The sequence below is a fragment of the Lycorma delicatula genome, chromosome 2 (assembly GCF_047948215.1).
Source record: "Lycorma delicatula isolate Av1 chromosome 2, ASM4794821v1, whole genome shotgun sequence".
NCBI classification, from domain to species: domain Eukaryota; kingdom Metazoa; phylum Arthropoda; class Insecta; order Hemiptera; family Fulgoridae; genus Lycorma; species Lycorma delicatula.
In genome coordinates, this window is record NC_134456.1 from 192,472,213 (window position 1) to 192,497,747 (window position 25,535).

The following is a 25,535-nucleotide window of genomic DNA, read 5'->3' on the forward strand; positions in this document are numbered from 1 at the left end:
CTAACTAAAAAATAAAAATAAATAAATTAATCTTTTTAATGCAGGCTATTCAAGCAGCTAACTAGTGTCAGGGTTGCATTCAGAAGCTAATTACTTATTCATTACTTTCTTCCTACCACATATGTGTTCAGCCCTTATCTCAAAATTATAAAGAAAAAATGAAGTATATCTACAAAACATTTTAAAATTTAACCAAATCCAATGCTATATTTCAATCTGTAAATAATTATTAATCTTTGTTGAAATCATGTTTTGGATGTGCTTTAGTTCTTGATTATGATCAGTTATGCAAAATTGAAAAGAAAATACTTTTGTTTATGTGTAGACCTTTGAAAAGATATCTAAGAGTTTCAAAGGTAAATGCCAATTTTGGGGACAGGAAAATTAGTTGGAATTTTAAGATTTTAAAAATTAGCAGTGTTATTAATTTTCACAAAATGAATTTGTAATAAAGTAAAAATAAATAGGTTATTAATTAAGATAAGGTGAATTTTTAATACGTCTCTTCTTTTGAATATGTTACTTTAGTGTTACTAATGTGTATTTAATGTTCTCTGGAACATAAAGGTCCACATCACATATCAAATATTCAAAATGTGTAATGTACCTAATAAACGATGTCAAGAATTTATTTGTTTGGTGTGTAAAGCCATTTCAGAAGTATGATAAATGAAAAATAACTTTTAAAAAAATTTAAAAAGTTAATATGTATATGAAGTAAATGTAATTGTAAAGTAAAGGTAGTGATATGAAACCATTGTTATGGGCTCAAAAATGTTGCATGAATGATTGTGTTAGAGGTTTTGGTTTAGAATACTGATCACGTAAGACTTTATGATTTGCATATTATGTCATTATTGTAAAGAATATATTTATATCATTATAGAAAAATAAATATACTTCATTTTTTCAAAAAGTCTTATTCAAATAGCAAGTGATATTGGGCTAGTCCAACAGTGGTTGATTTTCAGTGAGTGAATTCTGCTATCAAGTGACAGACTTTAAGTGATAAGTAACGGCTCCATACTCGTGTTCATTTTTGAGTGTTCTAGTTTCATTTTCTTGGTTTTTATTTATTCGTGCGTGTTCTTTGTTAATACTAATTGCGTTTCTGTTAATTTTCTTGTGTTATTGTTTTGTTAATTAGTTAAATCCTGTTTCCTTGTTGCTAGGGCTTGTTTCGCCTGGTTACAGTGATTTGCAAAGACTGGCTTACGAAGACTGATTTTGGGTTATTTTTAATTATATTTGAACTTTCTGTGTTTTGGTGGGTTTACTTATACTTTTTAATTGCCCCATGCCCGTTTTCACATATCTCAGTGATTTATACTGTAATTAATTTATTAATTTTATTTTATGAAAATTTGTTTCAAACAGCTGAGTATTGTTTATATGTTTACTTAGAAACTTTTTTGGGATGCCTGGTGTAGACGATTCCGATTCCTATGAAGATCATTCCCAGGCCTCAGTGAGTGGAGGAGGACCTGTGGGGTATGACAGATCTCATGGTAATATATCTGGTGACAGCGAGTCCGGCAACAAGGTGCGAGGCACTTGTTTACCCTTGCTGTTGACACATGGTCTCTGCTCTTCATGGGCAATGGCTGCCGATGGCAGTTTTGCTATGGATTCTTCACCATCTATTCATAGAGGGAAGAACACTCTAGAGAGAATATATTCAATGAGCATAGAATGTTAGATTCTGAGCTCGAAGTTCTTCAGAGGATGAGGGTTGCGGGCTGAGGTCTCGCTGCCACAGCACGAGACCGAGATGGAGAAGAACAGACCACAGCTCAAGCACCATCAATCTGGTTTCCCGACCTTGAAGAAGGCTAAGAAGAGAGCATGTGGGCGAGCCTGAGGAACTCGGCTGAGGAGTTGAGTCGAGGCTCAGGTTCAGAGAAACCAGTGGATCCTCTGATTACGTTACGCAAAGGAAGCCAATTGGCTATGAACTTGGACGAATTTATGGCTACTCTTACGAGCTTAACTGAACAGGTGGGGACATTGTGGTCTCTAGGACACTTTCAACACTAAGACTGAAATTAAGACACGCATGGCGGACTTAAAGCGACTGGTGAAATTGGTGAGGCCTACTTCGGCCAGCTTCTTGAATTGTTACAGGAGTTGTCTTCCCCTGTTACCACAGTGATCTGCAGCATCTGTGGCACCAGAACCAAGAGAAGGGTGGATGTGGCCATGGAAACGCCCAGATGGGTGGGAGCAGAGGATTTAAAAAAGAGATTGGACGAGGGTGTCTATGAAGAAGAGGTACCCACAATGATCAATCAACACTGGGCTGAAGACATTTTCAGGATGGTGCGGGTGGTGGACGATCCCCTTTCCAAGAAGAATGGACAAGATACCATACAGCTCCTTGACCTGCGAGTTGCCACTCAGGACCCCAAGAACAGAGCTCACAGAATGCCCCTGAGCGTGAAGAGGCTAGCTGATTCAGGCAAGCTCAGCAGTCCCGTTTACCTTACATGAACTACTGAGGCTGCCAAAACAATTAAGGGCGGTAAGTCTGGGTCCTGACAGGATCCTTCTGGAGGTCGTGGTAATTACTGTAATGACAGTACCAGAAAAGATCTTGTTAGCTATGGACATGATATTGGCCAATGAATGGATACTGGAAGGATGGAAAGGAGCCAGACTGGTCATGTTGAAGAAGGGTGGCCAGTGGGAGTACCAGTGGCATACAGACCATTGTGCATGCTAAACTGCCTGGTGAAACTATTTAACAAGATGATTCTTCATAGATTGAAAGAGGGATGGGAGCTTCTGGTGGTTTTCATCTAGAGCAGTTTGGCTTCCGGACCGGGTGTTCCACATTGGATGCCATTGAACGGGTGAGGAACATTGTGCAGTCAGCTGTCATGGTAACATGGTGGACCATGTACCTAGATATAAGCAACATGTTTAATGAAATACCATGGCAGATACAGTCTTACTTAAGGAGAATAGTCCAGCAATACTTCAAGGAGAGATATGTGGTCGGGTTCTCTGAGGAGAGCAAGATGAAGTTTCTGCGGTGAGAGGGGTATTCCACAGGGATCAGTGTTGAGCCCCGCCCTGTAGAACATAGGATTTGACAGAATATTAAGCAGGACTATATGGAGGGGCTCACATCAGTCGCATTTGCGGATGACCTAGCACTGGTGCTAGTTAGTGACACAGAAGCTGATGGCTGTGGGAGAAGGAGCAGTAAATCAGGTGAAGAGGTGGTTGTCTGGCTGATGACAAAGTGTAGGTAGTAGTTATGACAGGGCATCAGAAATTAAGCCCCATTCAATTCTGGGGGTGTGAAATAACTGTGTATCCAAGCCCAGTGGCAAAATATCTGAGGGTGTGGGTGATGGGCACCAGTTCTTCACAATCCATGTAGAAGAAACTGTCAGGAAGGGCAAGAAGGATGTCCAGGCATTAACAAGGTTGATGAGCAACCAGGGTGTTCCCCGAACTACGAAGAGGAGGCTACTGGCTGATGTATACAACTCGACAGTGCTTTATGGAGGGAATTTTTGGGCATGTGTGCCCTGGACAGAGCTTGCAACAGCAAGAGATTGCTGAGTCAGCAGAGTAAGTACAGAAGCAGCGGTAGTAATGGCCAGGATGCCCCCAATAGATCTTCCGGCAAAAATGAGACATTCCATCGTAATGGCATGTTGCAGGAAAACGGATATTGACATGATGTTCAGAGCCTGGAATAACAGATGAGAAGAAGCAGCTACAGAAAGATGGATGCAAAGGCTCAGCTGCGATGTGAGGAGCTGGATGGAGAAAGCATGGGAACATCAGTCATGAGTTCACCCAGTTCCTCTCAGGACATGGATGCTTTCGAAACTATTTACATAGAATGAACAGGAGCAATTTCAGGGACCTGCCATGACTGTGGTGAGCGGTATACCACTGATCATGTAATATTCTTGTGTATAAGATGGAGGGGCTTTAGGGCCATATACTGGAGCAAGGTCCAGTAAATGCAGATAACATCATAATTATAATATTAACAGACAGGTTTTCCTGGAACAGAATAGTGACTGTGTTAGCTACCATAGTTAGATCTAAGGTAGAAAAAGAACAAAGAAGGCGAGCTGGAAGAAAGTAGTCAATCCCAGGCAGAATAGCTGTTGCTGGATGGCTGTGGGCAGCCAGCTGCGGGGGCTTTCTGGAGTCATTAACCGTCAGTGGCTCCTCGGGGATGCTGCTTGGGCTGTCCCAAGGTGGCCATAAGAGCGCTGGGTGATTGTGCAAGGGTTGTGTGCAAAACATGTGGATTAGGTCCAACCCCTGAGCGACCAGAGGGGGAGGTTTTGTAGCGGGTTAGATCTCCGTGCTTGCCTTCAGAGTGGGTCTGGTGGAGGCTGGCAGAGCTTTTTCCTTTCCCTACGGGAAAAACCAACAAAAAACAGTGGTTAACAGTGATAACAGTGATAACCACAGTGATAGTTCTTGATGAATATACTCCTTAGAAGATACAAAATTAAGTTGCTTGACCTTGATAATCAGTTTTAAACCATTAACACCATTGTGAAATTATGGGAATTGGTTATGCCATGTCAATGAGGATATAACCAAACCTTGATTCTTATAGGCATGGGTATGTAGTGCTTCATAATGTAATTAGTTTACATGTTTCAAGAAGTTCTTAAAAAAATGTGTTTTTTTCATTTTCTTGGGCTTCTCATCAGATATAGCTCTCAATAACTTGTTTCTGTTTTCAAAAATAAATATTAAGCTGAAAGGTTGTCATTTTGAGCCTAGTTAGGAAATGCTGAAAGAAATGCAAAAGATTCTAGATACTTGTTTATTAAGGAGTCATTTAGAGATAGAATAACTGCTGGGAGTAGTTTATTTTTCTACCACCACTTTCATTACTCAAAGGTACTACTTTGAGGCTGATAGCTGGAGGTAGTAGTTAATATCAATTCAGAGAATTTTTGATACCACACTTATTACGTTGGTTTTGTGAAAGCCTAGTTAAAATCTTACCAGAATGATTATATTATTCTACTTTTGTAAAAAGTACAGATTTATTGTAATGTTGATTGCATGTATTTAGTAGTAAAGTGATTTACTAGTATAATTATTCGTTATCTAAAAGTTGTATCAATTCGCTTTAAGTTATTTACTTATGATCTTTGCATGTTTGTTTTTTATCATTGAATTTCTTTGTACTTTGTAAATTTTTTTTTAAACAATTTTTTATTATGATACCGATAAATGATTGTTATTGCTTTTATTTTTGACTAAATTAACAAGGTTTTGACTTAAAAATCATATTTTATTTTGCGTATTCCAATGTTATTAATTTTTTTTACTTATTTTTTGTCATATTTATTTATTCTCTCTCCAGAAACTACAGGCCTGTGTTCAGTTACTTACCCTAGTTCTTTCTTTATGATAAAAAACTTATTTATCTATTTTGGTTTTGATTTAATTTGATAAATTTTGTAAAAGAAGTTTTGTTCACTTTATAACAGCCCACCACAATTTTATAATAGCTCACCAAACTGGTCTAATGGTTAAATTGTTGCAAATCAGTTGTTTAACAGCTGATTTTTGAAGTTGAAGGTTCTAAGGTTTGAATCCTAGTAAAGGTTAGTTACTTTTACATGGATTTGAATACTATCCAGTGGATACTGGTGTACTCTGGTGGTTGGGATTCAATCAGTCTCACATCTCAGGAATGGTTGACCTGAGTCTATACAAGGCTACACCTCCTCATTTACCTGTCATTCATATCATCCTTATCACATTGAGCCGCGATGGTGGGGGGGTTGCTTATTGTTCACTACTGAACAGATTGCAACACATTAGAAACATAATAAATTTATTATAATTCAGTTTTTACTTTCCCGTCTATAAAGCAGCTATAGCTTTGTAGAAGGGAAAGTAAGGTGATCAATCAAAATTGGGCATATCTGGTTTTCACCAAATCTTGACAAATTGACCCTCTAAGGACCACAGAAAACTGAAAAATGGCATTGAAATTTCTGCAATAAAATGTGATTACGTATGTATGTTGATGTGTAAATCGCCTTATATCTCCAGAACTACTTGCAGATTTTTACCAATCTTGGCTATAATATTTCTATAGTAGGGGCATTTATGCTATTAAATTTTCAATTCAAAACATCAGAGGGTGGGAATACAGGGAGGAAAAATGAAATCGTCTCCAGATTCTGCATAATTAAGGTTATATATTTTAACATTTTATAATTTTGTGAATATTAATAAAGTAAACAACTTTTGTAACAAAAACATTTTTACTAAATTTCACCCCACCCCTAAAAATGTTTTAATTTTGAAGATTTATATAAGGCAGTAAAAGGGATGATTTTCATTGCATTTAAAAAAAAAAAAACATTTTTGTGAAAAATTATAAAATAAACATCTTTTGTTTAAAATTTTTTTGCTGAATTGCATCCCCACCCAAAAAAAATATTAATAATTTCAAAACATTGTGTAAAGCTGTAGGAGGAAGAAATGATGTAATAAATAGATAAAATAATTCATGTTTATGTGCCTTTGCACCATGGGAAACAGATCTATAATGGGAAGAAAATAAATATTAATTTTTTTTAATTTTAACATGAACATATTCATAAAAAGTTTATTTAAAATTGCTTTTAAAACTGGCAACAACAAAACCATATACCATTATTTATGACATCAAATCTAATTCTAATTTGTATAATAAAACTGTTATCTATTAAATATTAAGTGGAGTGCAAAGTAATTCAACATTTTGTGTAGAAATGACAACTCATTTGGGAAGGTAGAAACGATTTCCAAATATTGAACATTTTTCAATATAAGTCAGTAATAGCAAATTCTAATCTCTTATACTTTCTTGAAACTTATTGTTGAGAGAGTGTATGTTGTTTTGAGGAGCAACTTGTAATTGATGTTTAGTCACCTACAATTGTTATGGTTTTGGCTCTTAAAATATATATATATATATATATATATATAATAAAAAGCAACATTGAATGTGTAGTTGATAAACAGTTGACAATTTGGATATTAAGACTTGATGAGGAAAATAAATTTAATTTAAAATCATTTAAAAATTTTTAATTATATTTAAAAACATATTCAAATCGAGTATGAAGCATTATTTTCAATTACCAATAAATTGCAATAGCACCAAAGTAGTTTATTTTACTGCAGCAACTGAGATATTGTTTGTAGTATGTATGCAGCTCTACTTTTTAATGTTTTGTAATTATGTTACATAAATTTATCCATTCTAAAGGAGCAGGGATTTCTTTAAAAGCGCTAAATGTTAATAAGAATAAAATGGGTAAGTAGTGTCACTTAATTTTTTTGTGAACAAAACAAACATATGTCTGAAAATGCATTTTTATTGAGTTATGGCTAATGAAAAATTTTGCCTGGATTTCAGTTTCCTCGGGTGGGTGCGTGCATGTGTGTGTGCATAGGCAAATGCAATACCACTACCAGTAAAGCTTTAAAAATTTCAGTATAACCTCATTTCACCGGAGGAATTAAAATGCAGGAAAAAATTTTTCACTAGCCATAACTCGATAACAGTGTTTTTTAACATATGTTTATATGAACTTTTTTCCTTATTTCAAGCTTTAGAATCAGTTTCCAAATTATTTCCCTTCCTCCTGAATCATCTGTATGTATTTGTTTGTGGATATTAACAAAAATAATTGTTGAATAATAAAAATAAATTATTTAAAGTTAATAAATTAAACTCATTATAAAGAAATATTTTATTCTTTATAATAAAAAATTTTTGGAGGATCATCTGTACCCTGCGTCCCAGGTGGTGGATAGGGGAAGGCTATGAAGATATGCAGGGTAGGTGGCAAATAATATATCACACATGGACCAATACAAAAATAAGAAATCCAGCTTAATCTGTTCCCGGATCGGGCGACATTTGGTCAGCATCTGTTTCCCATGTTAGGGACGGCTGGCTTGAGTATCCAAGGCTTACAACCTTCGTTGTATCTCTGTAATTTCTCTGGAAATTACCAAAAAAAATGATCATTTATGGATATGAATGATGTTAACCTAGATTGTATCCAATCCACCACACAAATGTATGCAAGCAGATATCCAAATTCTGGGAAATCTGTAACCTCACACAGAGTTGAATCAGAGCAACTTGGAAACCTTTTAAAAACAAAATTAAGTGTAAAACACCTAACTATTACAATCTTCAATGTAAATTCTCTTTTAAAAGCAGGGAAATTAAAACACCTAACAGACACAAAAACTCAAAACGTTACGATCACAGCTCTACAAGAAACATGCTGCTTTATAGATGAAAATGTTTTTGACGGAAGGTTTCAGAATTTATAAAGGTAAGAAAGGTGCAAGAATAATGAAGAACATGCCACATCTAGGTATTGGTTTCATCATAAACAAAAATATTCTAAATTCTATTCTAAACGTCGAATTGTGTAACGAAAGACTTTCACTACTTACATTTAAAAGCATAAATAAAATGTATATGATAGTTAATGATATGCATCAATTAACAAAGAAATTGTATGAACAAAGAAAAAGTGCAGCTATTTTGGGATAAATTAAATGACATTTTGCAAAACATTAATACTGTATTGCAATCTGTAATGCACAGATTGGAAAGGAGAGGACATTTAAGAAACTAGTTGGAGAATACCTTGTGCACAAAAGAATCAGTAGAAATGGGAAAAGATTAATAGAAATTTGCCAGTCACAATTTGATTTTAAAGTCCACAGCTTTTAAGAAACTGCCACACAAACAGAAAACATGGATCTTACCAAATCCCCACTTAAGAGAATTTTTTTTATCATTAGATTTATAAAGAGATTCAAAATGTTAAAGTATTAAAAAGTGCTAATTTACATTTAGGTCATTACTTCTCGAAAATAAAACTAAGTAATTCCCCAAAACAAGAAGGAAATCTAATATACTGATGACTAAAAAGATTGATCCTGAGAAATTAATACAATTTGCCAGCAAATTTTTGAAATTAACAGAAGATTTAAAGTGGAAGGTGGAAAAACATTAAAACCAAAATGATACAAAAAACAGAGAGTATTGTATCATGTAAAAGAGTTAATAAACAATTGGTGGACATCAGAATGTGACAGTCTGATAAGACAAAAAGCCTGGCAAAGGTGGAACTGCACCAAAAATGAGGAAAATAGGCAAAATTTCCTTAAGATCCAAAAAGAAGTTTTTAAAAATATGAAACAAGTCAAGAAAAATAATAGAAAGAACTTTTAAACCAAATAAATCAAAACTTTAATACATATAATTCTCCCAACTTCTACCAAACATTTAAACAAAAATTAACTAAATTTAATCCACCAACTCTTCTGTTGGAAGATGATATGTCATAACAGGTAAAAACGCACATATAACAGTAAAATCTTAGTCAAATATTTCCAAGATTTATTAAATTGTGAGAAACCAAAAGAAACATTTAAAATTTCAAAATTAATATCCATAGTGCAGAAACCCCACACCTCTGGTTTTGGATGAAATTCAAAACTTAATTAAAAAACTTAATAATAAAGCTCCTGGGGAAAGTTCAATTATAGTAGAAATGTGGAGAAGGCCAACATAAATGCAAAAGAATCCCTAGTCAAATGTTTTAGTGAAACATGGAATAGTGAAAAAAATTTACTGGAAATCTACTACAGGGGAATTTCACTTTTGGAAGTTACATACAAGATTCTATTTAAGCTATTCTTAATCTTGTCGAACCTCAACTGGGTGAATATAAGGGTGGATTTAGGAAAAATAGATCTTGTGCAATCCTTTTTTTTGATTGTATAATCTCTAAAATATTATGGAATATTGTAAATGTCAAAATAGAACAATGCTATAATTTTTATGGATTTTCAAAAAGCATACGATTGAGGAGATAGAATATCACTTTTTTCAACATTGACAGAATTAGGTTTAGATAACAAAATGACAAACTTAATCAAAGCAATATTAATTAACACACTAAAATAAAATTTTTGGGAGAATTATCAGATCTTTTTCCCATCAAAACTGGTGTAAGACAAGGGAGATGGACATTCTCCACTACTTTAACTGTGTTCTTGCAGAGATAGAGAATGGAAAAAATTTAGACAAAAATAGTGGAATAAGACTAGGAACTAAAGTACTAAAGATTAACTGTGTAGGTTTTGCTGATGACATGGCATTATTAGCTAAAAACTGGAATGAAGCTGAACGACAAATTAAAGTATTAGAAAAACAAGCTGCTAAAATGGGACTAAAAATTGCATTTGAGAAAATGAAAATTTTGACTATTGATATAAACTGTCTGAATTTCCTTAGTATAAATAATAAAAAAAATAGAGAAAGTGGATAATTTCAAATATCTCGAATAATGGATCAGTTGGAATGCTTTAGATAAAAAAGTATTAACAGTTAGAGGTAATAAAATGGAATTAGTCTTCCAGCTAATGAAAAACACATATAACAAATGGTCTTTATCGTGGAACTCGGAATTTCAACTATATAAAACTGTGATAAAGCTGGTACACTCTATGCAGCAGAAACCCTAAGACCGTGCAACAAAGGTCTACTACAAAATCTAGGAAAAAAGATAAGAAAAATTTTAGGGGGTAATTACAAAATAATCAGGTAACATTAATTCCAAATAACAAACTTTAATTTTAGTATAAATTGAAAAACTGTCAGTCACAATAAGTTAAAGACGAATTGCATTTTACTCCTATTTATTTAGAATGAATTGCAATAGATTGATAAAATAAAATTTTGATTTCTTCTGAAGTAAAAAAAAACCAAAAGCAAATGGTTCACAGAAGTCCAAGAAGACCTAAAAGAGCTGAAGATATCTGAAGAAATTATAAGAGAAAGAGAAATTTTAAAGAGAATATTAAAAAATGAAAACAAAAGGTTCCAAGAAGCGCCAAAATGCAAGAACAGCAGTGCTGAACTTTCTGTAGAATGAAGGAAAGAGATAGAAAGAATGAAGAGGTATTTGGCAGATATAAAAACAGAAAAAAGAAACAACAGCAGATGGATAAATGGACAGATGAATAAATGATCTAACGTGTTCGAAAGTGAACTATTTGAAAAAAATAATTTGTTAGATGTTTAAACAGTATCACAAAAATGTAAATTATCATTATTGCACTTCAATTATTTTTGACATCATGAGTATATCATGGTGATCAACGTTTCATGAGATCATAATTGAAATATGTAACATTTTTTTTTTTATGACAATGGTTCCTCCATTCTCAAACTAATTAAATCTGTTAAAAAAAGACTAGTGTTTTAAATTGTACTCTAAAGAAGTGGTGATCATCATGAAAGTGTTCATGGCAATGTCAAAGATAATTAAGCAACACTCAGTGAATATTAAAACTGGTTTTTAATTATTATATTTTGCTAATAGGATGTCATTTAATTATTTTTTTATTCTTTGTTAATTTGACTTCCTTCATTGTTAACTGGATTTATACTTTCCTAACCCTTTCACTGCTTATTCATTTTTACCTCTTTTGAGTTTAAGTATATTGATAATTTAAAAATTAAGTATAATTTTTAAATGTGTTTTTATAAATGTTATGAATACATCCCATCCCATATCCATTTTTCCAAGACACTAGTAGTTATTGTAGAAATAAAAAATTTGTTTTGGTGAAAATTTCTCTAAAATTATCTTTACATTGATCATCAAATGTGCATCTGTACTGAACCTTTATACAGTTAACTTTTTTGTATCTGTTACTTTTAAAATTGTTCCTAAACCAAATAAATGTTATACGAGAACAACTTATCAAACTCAACAGCAGATTATTAATAAAGAAACAAATAATTGCTATACAAAACTTTTAGCATCTAAACAGAAACAAAGTATATGAGAATTACATACATTTCCCCTACATGAGATTAAATTAAAACGATTTAAAATATTTTACAAGAAAACTCAATGTACTATAAGCAAAGATGTAATATTAGTTAAGGTACATTTAGAAAGTTAGCAAAAAAACAATGCAACTGTGAACAGCTGAATGTTTGGACAACGTCTTGTTTCATAAGCCATCACAAAGCGGTTTTATCTGGCTCTGTACTAACAAATGTATTTAATACATTTTGTATTCCTAATTTGTACATTGTAATCTGTTGTATTTAATATATTTTCAATACCTAATTTGTATGTTACAATCTGTTCAACTTGTGAACAACAAGCAGTCCCACGGTTTATGAAATGAGGATAATATTTATGACATGTAAATGAGGTGTAGTCTTGTACTGACTCAGGCTGACCAACCTAGACCATCCTAGTGGGTAACAAATATACATCATAAATAACTGTATTACTTCATTAAAAGAAAAATAATAAAACAAACCTGAAAAGTGCTTTGGTGGAAATTTTATTTAGGTAATTGTACTTTAGAACTTTATTATTGCCTTCATCTGAGTTTTTGATTTGAATGATACATGCTACTTATGTATACTATTCAGAATAATCATTTTCATCTGATGCTTTATGTGTATTAAGTGATACAACCTTTATACTAATTTTTTAATTTAATATTCTTATTAACTGTATTCTTCTATAATATACTTACAATCACCCCAAATTTTATAGTAAAATATTACAGTTTGTATGTATGTTGTATGTGTGTGTGTATATGCTCTCTCTCTCTCTCTCTCTCTCACACATACATATACACACATGTATATATATACACACACACACATGCGCATGCATTGTCACATAGTGCGCAGTGTCATTGTCACATAGAATTTTTTTTTTGTCTTCAGTCATTTGACTGGTTTGATGCAGCTCTCCTAGATTCCTTATCTAGTGCTAGTCGTTTCATTTCAGTATACCCCCTACATCCTACATCCCTAATAATTTGTTTTACATATTCCAAACGTGGCCTGCCTACACAATTTTTTCCTTCTACCTGTCCTTCCAATATTAAAGCAACTATTCCAGGATGCCTTAGTATGTGGCCTATAAGTCTCTCTTCTTTTAACTATATTTTTCCAAATGCTTCTTTCTTCATCTATTTGCCGCAATACCTCTTCATTTGTCACTTTATCCACCCATCTGATTTTTAACATTCTCCTATAGCACCACATTTCAAAAGCTTCTAATCTTTTCTTCTCAGATACTCCGATTGTCCAAGCTTCACTTCCATATAAAGCGACACTCCAAACATATACTTTCAAAAATTTTTTCCTGACATTTATATTGATTTTTGAAGTAAACAAATTATATTTCTGACTGAAGGCTCGTTTCGCTTGTGCTATTCAGCATTTTATATCGCTCCTGCTTCGTCCATCTTTAGTAATTCTACTTCCCAAATAACAGAATTCTTCTACCTCCATAATCTTTTCTCCTCCTATTTTCACATTCATTGGTCCATCTTTGTTATTTCTAATACATTTCATTACTTTTGATTTGTACTTGTTTATTTTCATGTGATAGTTCTTGTGTAGGACTTCATCTATGCCATTCATTGTTTCTTCTAAATCCTTTTTACTCTCGACTTGAATTACTATATCATCAGCAAATCGTAGCATCTTTATCTTTTCACCTTGTACTGTTACTCCGAATCTAACTTGTTCTTTAACATCACTAACTGTTAGTTCCATGTAAAGATTAAAAAGTAACGGGGATAGGGAACATCCTTGTCTGACTCCCTTTCTTATTCGGCTGACGGCTTCTTTCTTATGTTCTTCAATTATTACTGTTGCTGTTTGGTTCCTGTACATGTTAGCAATTGTTCTTCTATCTCTGTATTTGAACCCTAATTTTTTTTAAATGCTGAACATTTTATTCCAGTCTACGTTATCGAATGCCTTTCCTAGATCTATAAATGCGAAGTATGTTGGTTTGTTTTTCTTTAACCTTCCTTCTACTATTAATCTGAGGCCTAAAATTGCTTCCCTTGTCCCTATACTTTTCCTGAAACCAAATTGGTCTTCTCCTAACACTTCTTCCACTCTCCTCTCAATTCTTCTGTATAGAATTCTAGTTAAGATTTTTGATGCATGACTAGTTAAACTAATTGTTCTGTATTCTTCACATTTATCTGCACCTGTTTTCTTTGGTACCATGACTATAACACTTTTTTTGAAGTTCGACGGAACTTCCCCTTTTTCATAAATATTACACACCAGCTTGTATAATCTATCAATCGCTTCCTCACCTGCACTGCGCAGTAATTCTACAGGTATTCCGTCTATTCCAGGAGCCTTTCTGCCATTTAAATCTTTTAATGCTCTCTTAAATTCAGATTTCAGTATTGTTTCTCCCATTTCATCCTCCTCAACTTCCTCTTCTTCCTCTATAACACTATTTTCTAATTTATTTCCTCCGTATAACTCTTCAATGTATTCCACCTATCTATCGACTTTACCTTTCATATTATATATTGGTGTACCATCTTTGTTTAACACATTATTAGATTTTGATTTATGTACCCCAAAATTTTCCTTAACTTTTCTGTATGCTCCGTCTATTTTACCAATGTTCATTTCTCTTTCCACTTCTGAACACTTTTCTTTAATCCACTCTTCTTTCGCCAGTTTGCACTTCCTGTTTATAGCATTTCTTAATTGCCGATAGTTCCTTTTACTTTCTTCATCACTAGCATTCTTATATTTCCTACGTTCATCCATCAGCTGCAATATATCGTCTGAAACCCAAGGTTTTCTACCAGTTCTCTTTATTCCGCCTAAGTTTGCTTCTGCTGATTTAAGAATTTCCTTTTTAACATTCTCCCATTCTTCTTCTACATTTTCTACCTTATCTTTTTTACTCAGACCTCTTGCGATGTCCTCCTCAAAAATCTTCTTTACCTCCTCTTCCTCAAGCTTCTCTAAATTCCACCGATTCATCTGACACCTTTTCTTCAGGTTTTTAAACCCCAATCTACATTTCATTAACACCAAATTATGGTCGCTATCAATGTCTGCTCCAGGGTAAGTTTTGCAGTCAACGAGTTGATTTCTAAATCTTTGCTTAACCATAATATAATCTATCTGATACCTTGCAGTATCGCCTGGCTTTTTCCAAGTGTATGTTCTTCTATTATGATTTTTAAATTGGGTGTTGGCAATTAATAAATTATACTTTGTGCAAAACTCTATAAGTCTGTCGCCTCTCATTCCTTTTGCCCAGCCAATATTTACCTACTATATTTCCTTCCTTGCCTTTTCCAATGCTTGCATTCCAATCTCCAACTATTATTAAATTTTCATCTCCTTTTACGTGTTTAATTGCTTCATCAATCTCTTCGTATACACACTCTACCTCATCATCATCATGGGCGCTTGTAGGCATATAAACGTTAACAATCGTCGGTTTAGGTTTTGATTTTATCCTTATTACAATGATTCTATTGCTATGCGTTTTGAAATATTCTACTCTCTTCCCTATCTTCTTGTTCATTATGAAACCTACTCCTGCCTGCCCATTATTTGAAGCTGAGTTTATTATTCTAAAATCACCTGACCAAAAGTCGCCTTCCTCTTCCCACCGAACCTCACTAATTCCTACTACATCCACATTTATCCTATCCATTTCTCTTTTTAAATTTTCCAGCCTACCAACCTTTTTTAAACTTCTAACATTCCACGCTCTGACTCGTAGAATGTTATTTTTTAATTTTCTGGTGACCACCCCCTCCTTAGTAGTTCCCACCCGGAGATCCGAACGGGGGACTAGTTTACCTCCGGAATATTTTATCAAGGAAGGTGCCTCCATCATTGCTATATGAAAATGCAGAGAGCCACATTTTCTTGGAAAAAAAGCAGCTGTAGTTTTCCATTGCTTTTAGCTGCGCAGTACTCAGAGGACTGAGTGATGTTGATATGGCCGTTTAAGTCGTCCTGACTCACGCCCCTAACGACTACTGAAAGAGCTGCTGCCCTCTTTCAGGAATCATTCCTCTTAGTCTGGCTCTCAACAGATACCTCTCCGATATGGTTGCACCTTCAGTCCAGCTACTCTGTATCACTGAGCACTCAAGCCCCCTCACCAACGGCAAGGTCTCATGATTCATAGAGGAGGTCACATAGAATAATATTAACAAATTAAAATTAAATATTAAGTTAGATTATATGAATATAAACCTTTTTTTCCCAGCAACAGTTTACATTCATAGAGAACCATAAGTTATTCTGTTGTGGTGAGCAAACCATGCTCAGTTACTCATTTACAAGAGTAAATAAATAAAATCCTTACTTAACCATGATAACATCTAACATCTTTGTAGTTGCTAACCTCCCGAGCTTGTAGCTAGGACTGTTGTGAATAGAGTCGGTTGCTGCTGTCTTATGTAGGTATTTTACCCTGGCAGTTTAAGGAAGTCATTGTTCTAATATTACATCATAATTATCAAATATTAATACATATTCCTTCTTCTTTTTTTTTATAATCAACCTTGTGGGTTTTTGATGGGTGTTGTGGAATGATTGTTTATACTATAATATTGTTTATTAGTATAATATTTGTGATTGTTTATTCCTATAATATTCTTACTGTATTCTATTGTAATAGTAGTCTTACTATTTTTAATTTAATATTCTTATTATTTGCATGGTTTTAAGGCAAAGCATGTAGGTTTTATGGTTATTGCTAAAAATTTCAAAGTATGGTAACTTATGTTGCTGAATATTATTAATTATTTACTTTTTTACAGGCAAGAAAAATTCAAGAACAGGGATTAGAAGTAAATATAAATCTGTGAAAAATACGGTTAATGATAAAAAAAGCAATGTTGAATTGATTGAAGAATCTCTTGAAAAAGAGATTAAAGTTAATGTAAGCCTTGGTAAAACAGATATACAAAAAACTTCTAATGAAGCTGTTATAAATGTACATCAGCAGTTTAATGAAAATGGTATAAATAAAGAAAATACTGTCATAATGAATAAGGTAAGAGTAAAGGCTGCTTCCAAAAAGAGAAAGGAAAACAAGGGTAGGAAAAGGAAAAAAATTGGAGATGGTTGTGAATTTGTGACTGATAACAATGAAAAAGCTAAGGAATGTGTGTCAATTACATGCAAAAATGATGACACAAATGAAACTGTTTCTCAACATCTCACTAAAAAAAGTAAAATTTTACAGAAACGTAAACCAAGGGTATTGAAAAGAAATTGCAAGAATAACAATCAGTCTTTTACCTCAATGAAAAACGGAGAAACCGAATTCGTTTTGAAGACAGATAAAGATCTAGCTAGTGTTAGTAAAGAGAATAATTTACTTGAGAGTAGTGTTACAATTGTTCATGGGAATCAACTAAGTGATTTCCCTAAGTGTAATCGTAAGTCTGTTAGAACTAAGCCTATGAATAAAGATGAGACAGTAGTTTGTATTGAACAGAGTACGCACAATAAAATTATAAATAACAGTACTGTAATACTGAGTAAGAAAACAGAAAGTAATCCATTAGAAGTAATTAAAGAAGGTGACAAAACTGTAATTAAATTTCATGATCATGGTGAAGATTTAATTAAATCACCAGAACGATATATTGAGGATGATAATGAAAAAAATATTACTCATAACATCAGTGGAAAAAAATTATTAAAAACTGCTAATGAATTTTTAACCAAAAGAGTTGATGTTAATTTAAAAATAGATAATGAAATGGAAATAAAAAATTCAAAAAATGAAAAACCTGAGATTGATTTTTATGATGCGGATCCAGTTTTACTTAATAATTCTGTTAGAGATGAAATTATAGAACATAGTACTTCTACTGTTAAAGGTAATCTTTAAGAATTTTTTAATCCTAAAACCTGAATATTTGTACTTTAATTCACATATCATTTTTGCAGCTATCTGAAGTTTTCTTTTTTCTACACAAAATCTTATATAGCCTCTTCCATTTTCATATGCCTAAAACTAAAAGTACATTGTTTTAGGTGTATTGAAAGTAAATATAATGACATGTTCACACGTCAGTAACTAGTTATGCTTTTGGGTTAAACATAAATCATCTTCTTTTTTAATATGTGGATTAGGGTTTGTAGTTGTGATATTGTATTAAATTTTGTTTCATAAATCTTTTCCTAGACTTCTTGTCCTCATTAGCATATATATTTTCAATGGTTAAAGGAACTGGAAAGTCTAAATGAGACAGTAGCTACCTGTTTCATAATATAAGATGAACTGCTAGTACTTTGAATTGGATCTTATTGAATTTTATAAACAATGTCATATTTAAGAACATATTTTATGTTACATTTTGTGCATACAACTTGTATTTTCAATTGTAATTTTTTGTCAGTTGTTTCATGATAATTAACTCAAGACATAGTTCCAATGAAAGATGGGTGTAATGTTAGTTTTGAATGAATTTTTCCTTTTAAAAAATGTTTTTGTTATTGATATTATACTCCAAAAACCATTAATTTTTTCTTTTATACTAGGGTAAGTCAATTATTATCCGCAATTTAATTTAATTATATTTTTGTTTACATTGGTAGTACTGTCGTGTTGTGTAGATGATGCATGCGTGGTTTAATTGTTATGTCTGTGCAGGTTTGATGCTGCTAGGTTAGTTCCATGATCGCTGCCCTTAGGGATAGCTTTATCGTTATATTATAGCTTTATTATCGCTGCCCTACCATTGCTGCTCCGCTTTCTGTTTGCACCAAAGAAGAGATCTGTTTTGAGATCTGTTCAGTGATCTGTTTTTTGTTGTCGGAGGTGTATCAGGGGCCGAAATTTATCGAAGACTTTCGGTGCAGTACGGAAACAGTGTGTTGTCGCCATGGAGTGTCTACGAATGGATTGAAAAATTAAAAAATGGTTGCACAATGATGAAGGAGCCGTACGACCGTTTACCGCCATAAATGAGAAAAACATTGAGTGTGCACGTGACATGGTTTTCTTAGACAGATGAGTAACTATTGATGAAGTGACACATCGTCTTCAAATTAGTCATGGTTCTGCCTATGAAATCATCCACAACAGACTTGGGTTTCATAAAGTCTGTGCAAGATGGGTCCCAAAACAACCCACACAGTTGCATAAACAAACGTGCTTGGACATCTGTCAAAAACATTTGGATCGCTATGGTAACGAATGGGACATCTTCTTAGACAGAATCATCACTGGTGACGAAACATGGATCTATCATTACAAGCCAGAGAGTAAACGGCAGAGTATGGAATGGAAACATCCAAATTTGCCCTGCAAAAAAAGTTCAAACCCAACCATCCACAAGAAAACTGATGCTTACGATATTTTGGGACTCACAATGCCCAGTACTGGAACATTATGAGGAAAGGGGCCCGACAATAAACAGTGCGCATTACAGTGAGATGCTTACTGCCAAGCGGAAGCCTGCAATTTGAAGCAAACACCGAGGACTGCTGTCGAAAGGTGTTGTGTTATTGTGTTATTGCACAACAGTGCCCGTCTACATACTGCTGCCCACACTGCTGAAACGCTCCAGAAACTCAACTTTGAAATACTGGCTCATCTTCTGTATCTTGCCCCTTTTGACTACCACTTGTTTGGTCCAATCAAAGAGGTATTAAGGGACCGTCGATTTGCCTCGGACAAAACAGTGAAAGAAGCGGTGCATTCCTGGCTTGCAGCTCAACCTAAAACCTTCTTTTATTAGGGCATCAGGATGCTTGTGCAATGATGGACCAAGTGCGTTGAAATGCAAGGGGACTATGTTGAAAAATGTTGTATATGTAAGTTTCCTATTTGTATTGCAATAAAATTTATAACTACATTGCGGATAATAATTGACTATATATATGTATATATTGAATATATATATATATGTATATATTTTATCGCCGAATGACTTTGATGGCACATGGCACTTACTAACCTTATGGTAGCCCTGAAAAGAGCCATTTTTGTTGTCAATTGGCTTTGACAGCTCGTCGTAATTCCTAACCTTATGGTAGCTCCAAGAAGAGCTGTTGAGTTTGGAAGCTGGTCTCCGACGAAGCTGGGGAGTTGTGGCTCGTCCATTGAAGTCAGACCGGGCTTTCCCTCAGCGGGAGTTGGGTTCCCACTACAGCTTGGCAGTGGTGGCCCCCAGAGTCTCGCATTGTTGGGTTGGCATCAGTCATTCTTTGCCAGCGTGGCTGAGGCGGTTCTTCCTGAGCGATCCCATACTGCTGCTGAGTTCGCTGGCCAGGGCGATTGAAACCTGGCTAGCAGAAGCGGGAAGGTAGCATTCATATCCAGCGGCTCCCTTGACTTGCTGGCCAGGCCAGCTGTTCCGGCGGAGATGTTAGCATCCGCCAGGAGGTCCCATGTTGAGGCGGCCAAGGAACATCTTCTGTCGTCTTCTTCTTCTTAGTCTTCTCCAGGTGGTGGTTGACAATGAATTAAAAATTCACTCTCGTGCACGCTCTTTTATTGGGGCCTGAGAGTGGTGGTGCTGCAGCACCGCTGTGGTGGGACAAATGTGCAGTCATCTGCACAGCAGTAGTGATGCTTGTATAAGCGCATACGTGTACTGTGTTTGTCAACTCAGCTCACATCTGAGTTGTTACTGTGTTTGTCCACCGATATTAAATTAGGCATATATGTGGTAACAATATATATATATGCATGTGTGTGTGTGCATGCGCGCAAGATTATTAGTAGTAATGTTTTAGTAATTACAGAGAATTAAATTAGATAAATCTCTTATCTAATTAATAAACATTTCAGGTAAGTTGAAATAAAAGGAATATAGCTCAGTCAAATATTAGTCTTGTTTCTTGTGTTTTATAAACCAATGAATTACTGTAATCTGTTTCACAAAAGTCTGCAGCAAATCAAAACATAACCGTATGATGGTTCTAATTTAATCTTAATTAGTCCATCCAAGAAAAAAACCATTTCTCTTTTAACATAAAAATGAAGTAAAAATTACTCACAATACAAAAATTAAAAAGCTGTGATAAAATGATATATTTATCTTAAAAAGAAAAATTTTTAAGAAAGTACTTTACTGCTATATTAGCACATTTCCATTAAAATGTGTATGAAAAACCACATGAAAAAACTTTGACATGGATTGAGACTGCTTTCTTAGGGTGTGGAGATACTTTGTCAATCCATTGTGATGATTGAACTTTTGCCTCATTGTCATAACCGTAAACCCAGCTCTTGTCTCCCATTATGATCCTTTGCAAGAATGTTTCATTGTCATTGGCTTGTTCAAGAAGTTGCAGACAAATGTTCACTTTATGTTCTTTCTGCTGTTTGGTCATCAAACAAGGAACAAACTTTACTGCAACTCGATGCATGTTCAGTTTTTCAGTCAAAATGTCATGGCATGAGATGCTAACCTCTTCTGCAAATTGTCTAACAGCCAATCATCGATTTGGATACCCCAGATTTTTGATTTTATGAACATGGGTGTCAACAGAAGTCAAAGGTCTTCCTGATAGAGGGTCATCTTCAGTTGACTGACCACTTAACATGAAAACTAAATGAGATGAACAATCCAAGAACATGTATGTAGTATCAGAGGAGGTTATGCAGAACACAATGCTGCCAACTGCTTATCACTAAATATCTCTCTTGGTGTGTGATTAAAAATGTTCGGTTATTTTCTGAACAGATCTCGTACACATAACATGGTTTTAAATTTTTAAAGGAAACAGGAAATGCGAAATGGTAATATTGCTCGGAAAAATGCTTCACATTGTCAGTAGTCTATTTTCAATTACATTTTCATCTGAAAAAACTTCTATGTATGTATACCTTTTAAAAAAATATTCATATCTTATTCTATTGACAAATTTTAATTAAAAAAAAAAATTATTCCATACAGGATGCTCCTCTTGTGGTCATTTGTTTATTTCTAAATTATTTAAGTGGTACATGTCAACAAAAAATTGTGTTGTGATAATTTATAGATTTATAACATTTTTTTTGTTTTTATCACTGCTTAATATTAGTTACTATTCAGGGATAATAACGTAATTACTTAAGCTTGGGAAATTAAAGTAAAAAAAAATCATAATCTTGTGTTTTAGATAACTGAGTTGCTTGCTCACTGAGTACTTTTTCTATATTCCTTTTAATACATATGCACGCATTTTGCCTGCTGTTTCTTAAAAGGTTTCTTATGTGGCTAGGGTTTTCCTTCTGAAGTAAATAATAGTTCTATAATAACTTTAAATCAAGATTTGTTAAAAGTAAACTTATTTTCAGTTGGGTATATTAACTACTAGTTCTAAGATCAAAATCCAGTAAAGATAGTTACTTTTATATGGATTTGTATACTAGATCGTGGATATTGGTGTTTGGTTTCAATAACTACACATCTCAGGAATGGTCGACTTGAGGCTTCATTTTCATTCATCATTAAGTAATACCTTATGTGGTTCTGCAGGCTAAACAGAAAAGAAAAGAAAGTATATTAACTTATTAACTACTATGTTTCTACTAAATTCCACATCATGTGGCAATAAATTATTTCTATTTTTAGCACTGAAGTATGCTAATATTAAAAATATTTTGTTTGTGTGTATATATATATATATATAAAAATGTATATACACACACTCACTCACTCACACCCACTCTCACACTTGCCCGCCCACTCACACACACACACACTCGCCCACTCACACACACACACACACACACACTCATACACATATACACACAACACACACATTCTCTCCTACTCACCCGCCCACTCACTCACACACACTCACCCACTCACTCACACACACTCGCCCACTCACTCACACACTCATACACATAACACACACATACACTCACTCACTCACGACAAGTGTATATAATAGGTTCCCACTATTCTTAATATGGAGATTGCTGACTAATGCCAATCTATATTGTACGTAAATATTATTTTTTATTCTATTATACATTTTTGACAACTATTAACTAAAATTTTATAAAAAAATTGATTGTGAAATTCAGGGTTTCGTATCTACCTAGTTTCAAGATATTAGTCATTACAAAAGCCTATAACTGAAGGTGCTTATCTAGATTTTGACTAACAATAAATAAATTGGTAAAAATAAAAGCACTTCAATTTCTGAAATTGAAACATTTTTTTATTAGTTTTTATTGCTAATTTAATTATTGTATTAAGAGAAAATGATTGAAAATGAAATCCTCCAACCTCAAAGCAGTAGAGGTTGAACAATCATCAATCATGTGACATCATTTTTCTTTCTTGTAATGCTTCCTTAGATTTCCAAGCATGCCAGGGATATGGGATTGACATATGCAGTTATTCTGTTCTTCAGGTCTTCAGTATCTTCTACAGGGGATTTATAAACATTGGACTTCAAATGACATGCAAGAAAAAGCTCCAGTGGCTTAAGGTCTGGATAACATGCTAGCCACTCCAGTGATCCTCTTTGACCTATTCATTTTTTGAAAATTCAGCATTATAATTCTCTTGCTTCCTTATAATAAAGTAATATTTTAACAGTACCTCATTAATTGTACCACTTCCTAATAGAAATTCTTCATTCAGATTGTAACTTTAATTGTAAAAATACAATATTAATCAAACGTAATCTAGAAAATACTATTTAAAATATCAAATGTTAAACATTTATTCTGTTTAATAATTATGAAATTTATAAACACTATCTAACAGTAGCATGTATAGTTACAACCAGTGTACGGGAAAAACTAAAACATTGTCAAACAAGTCACCAGCATGTTACATTAAAAAAGGTTTTTTTGGACTATTAAGCAAGAATAATTTCAAAATATTGTTTATAATCATTTAAATTAATTTTGCCATTTTCATACCTAAATTTATTTACCACAATCAGTTTGCCTGTTGAATCTTCATTTTAATCAATTCCAGTTTTAAATATTATGAGGGTTATTTTTTTTCAAGGTCTGATCGGTCTCCCATAAAAACCCATGCAAAAATCGGATGAACCTTTGCGCATATGTGTTGCGCAGCATCTCTAGTGTGGCCTTCAATCACGCCGCATCACTTCGTTTAGTTCTGAACATGCAGCTAGCATGTAAACATGTCTACAACAATAGCATATTCCGCCAAGTGTGAAGTGCGTGTGGTAATTTGATTTCTTCAGGCTGAGGGGTGTAATGAAGCTGAAATTCATCGACGAATAAGTAATGTGTATGGTGAAATGAGTAATTTGCGGTCAATGAGTGACAGCAAAGTGTGACAATGGTGCAGGAACTTTAAAGCAGGATGTACAGATGTTCATGATGCAGGTAGTCAGGGAAGGAAGCGAATGTCAACCGATGATCTCGTTGAGCGAGTGGATGAGGCAATTCGAGAAAATCGTCGGTTCACAATTTCTGTATCGAGTGATTCGTTTCCTGAAATTTCAATGTCAGCTCTGTACTCCAAACTGTGTGAGATGGGTTCCCAAGATGTTGTCCGACCATCACAAAACAATGAGAATGGACGCCTCCCTAATGTTTCTCCAGCGCTACCACAATGAAGGAAAAGATTTTTTGAACAAAATTGTCACAGGGGATGTGACATGGGTCCATTTCGAAACTGAAGAAACAAAAGAACAATCCAAAATGTGGATGCATTTTCATTCTCCCAGTAAACCAAAGAAGTTCAAGCGAACCTTCTCCAACAGAAAGTGTATGGCTACTGTGTTATGGGACCGGAATGGTGTTCTCTTGGTAGAATTCATGGAACGTGGCATGACCATCACTGCAGCCTCATACTGTGTGACTCTTCAATGTCTGTGAAGGGCAATTCAGAATAAGCGGAGGGAAATGTTGTCATCAGGCATTTTATTTCTCTATGACAATGCTTGGCCGCACACTGCAGCTATAACAAAGAAGCTCCTGCAAGGTTTTCGTTGGGAAGTGGTTGATCACCCACCATACAGCCTGGACTTGGCTCCATCCGACTTTCACCTGTTTGCTCACATGAAATGCTGGCTAGGAGGACAACATTTCGGCACAGAGATTGAGCTGCAGACGTAGAAACATGGCTGAAAACACAGGCAGCTCCGTTCTAAGACGAGGGTGTTGGAAATTTGGTACCACGCTACAAAAAATGTCTAAATCAGAGTGGCGACTATGTAGAGAAATAGTGTAACTATGTAAATACTTGTTACAAATAAAAAATTTTTTATTTTCACTGTGGTTTTAATTTCATGACCAATCGGATCTTGAAAAAAAAACTCTTGTAATTAAATACAGTTAAACAAAAATCTATAGACCATGTCTTAATATTTCAGAAGCATACAGCATCTTCAATTTTAAATTGGAATTATTAAATTATTTAATTTTTGAGAGAGTGGATAATAGCGCTAGCTGTACACTGATGGATGCATACAAGTTATTACAGTATTTGCATAGAAAAGTTTAAATTGGTGCAGATTGGTTTAGTATTTTCATAAATAGTGTGTAGTATAAATAAATCTCCTTTTCTCAAATAATTTGAACTTGCTGCTAGAGCTCCTGCTTTTGATTAGTATATTTTGGTTATTATGCAGTTAGTCAATAGCCGAGAATTCTAGTTAAAAGGTTTGATGTTGCAGAATATTTAGGCTTCAAAGATGTTTGTCCGTATTATTCAAAATT

The 25,535-nt window shown here is 34.1% G+C and overlaps 1 protein-coding gene across 2 annotated transcripts in view; it reads left to right on the top strand.

Annotated features, from left to right (window-relative positions):
* LOC142319533 (uncharacterized) overlaps positions 1-25,535 on the top strand; it is a 79,449-nt gene that overhangs the window by 22,805 nt on the left and 31,109 nt on the right. For both annotated transcript variants that reach the window (XM_075356919.1, XM_075356920.1), the window contains exon 7: positions 16,687-17,757. In XM_075356919.1, coding sequence (XP_075213034.1) covers positions 16,687-17,757 — 1,071 coding nt within the window. The remainder of the gene's footprint in view (positions 1-16,686; positions 17,758-25,535) is intronic.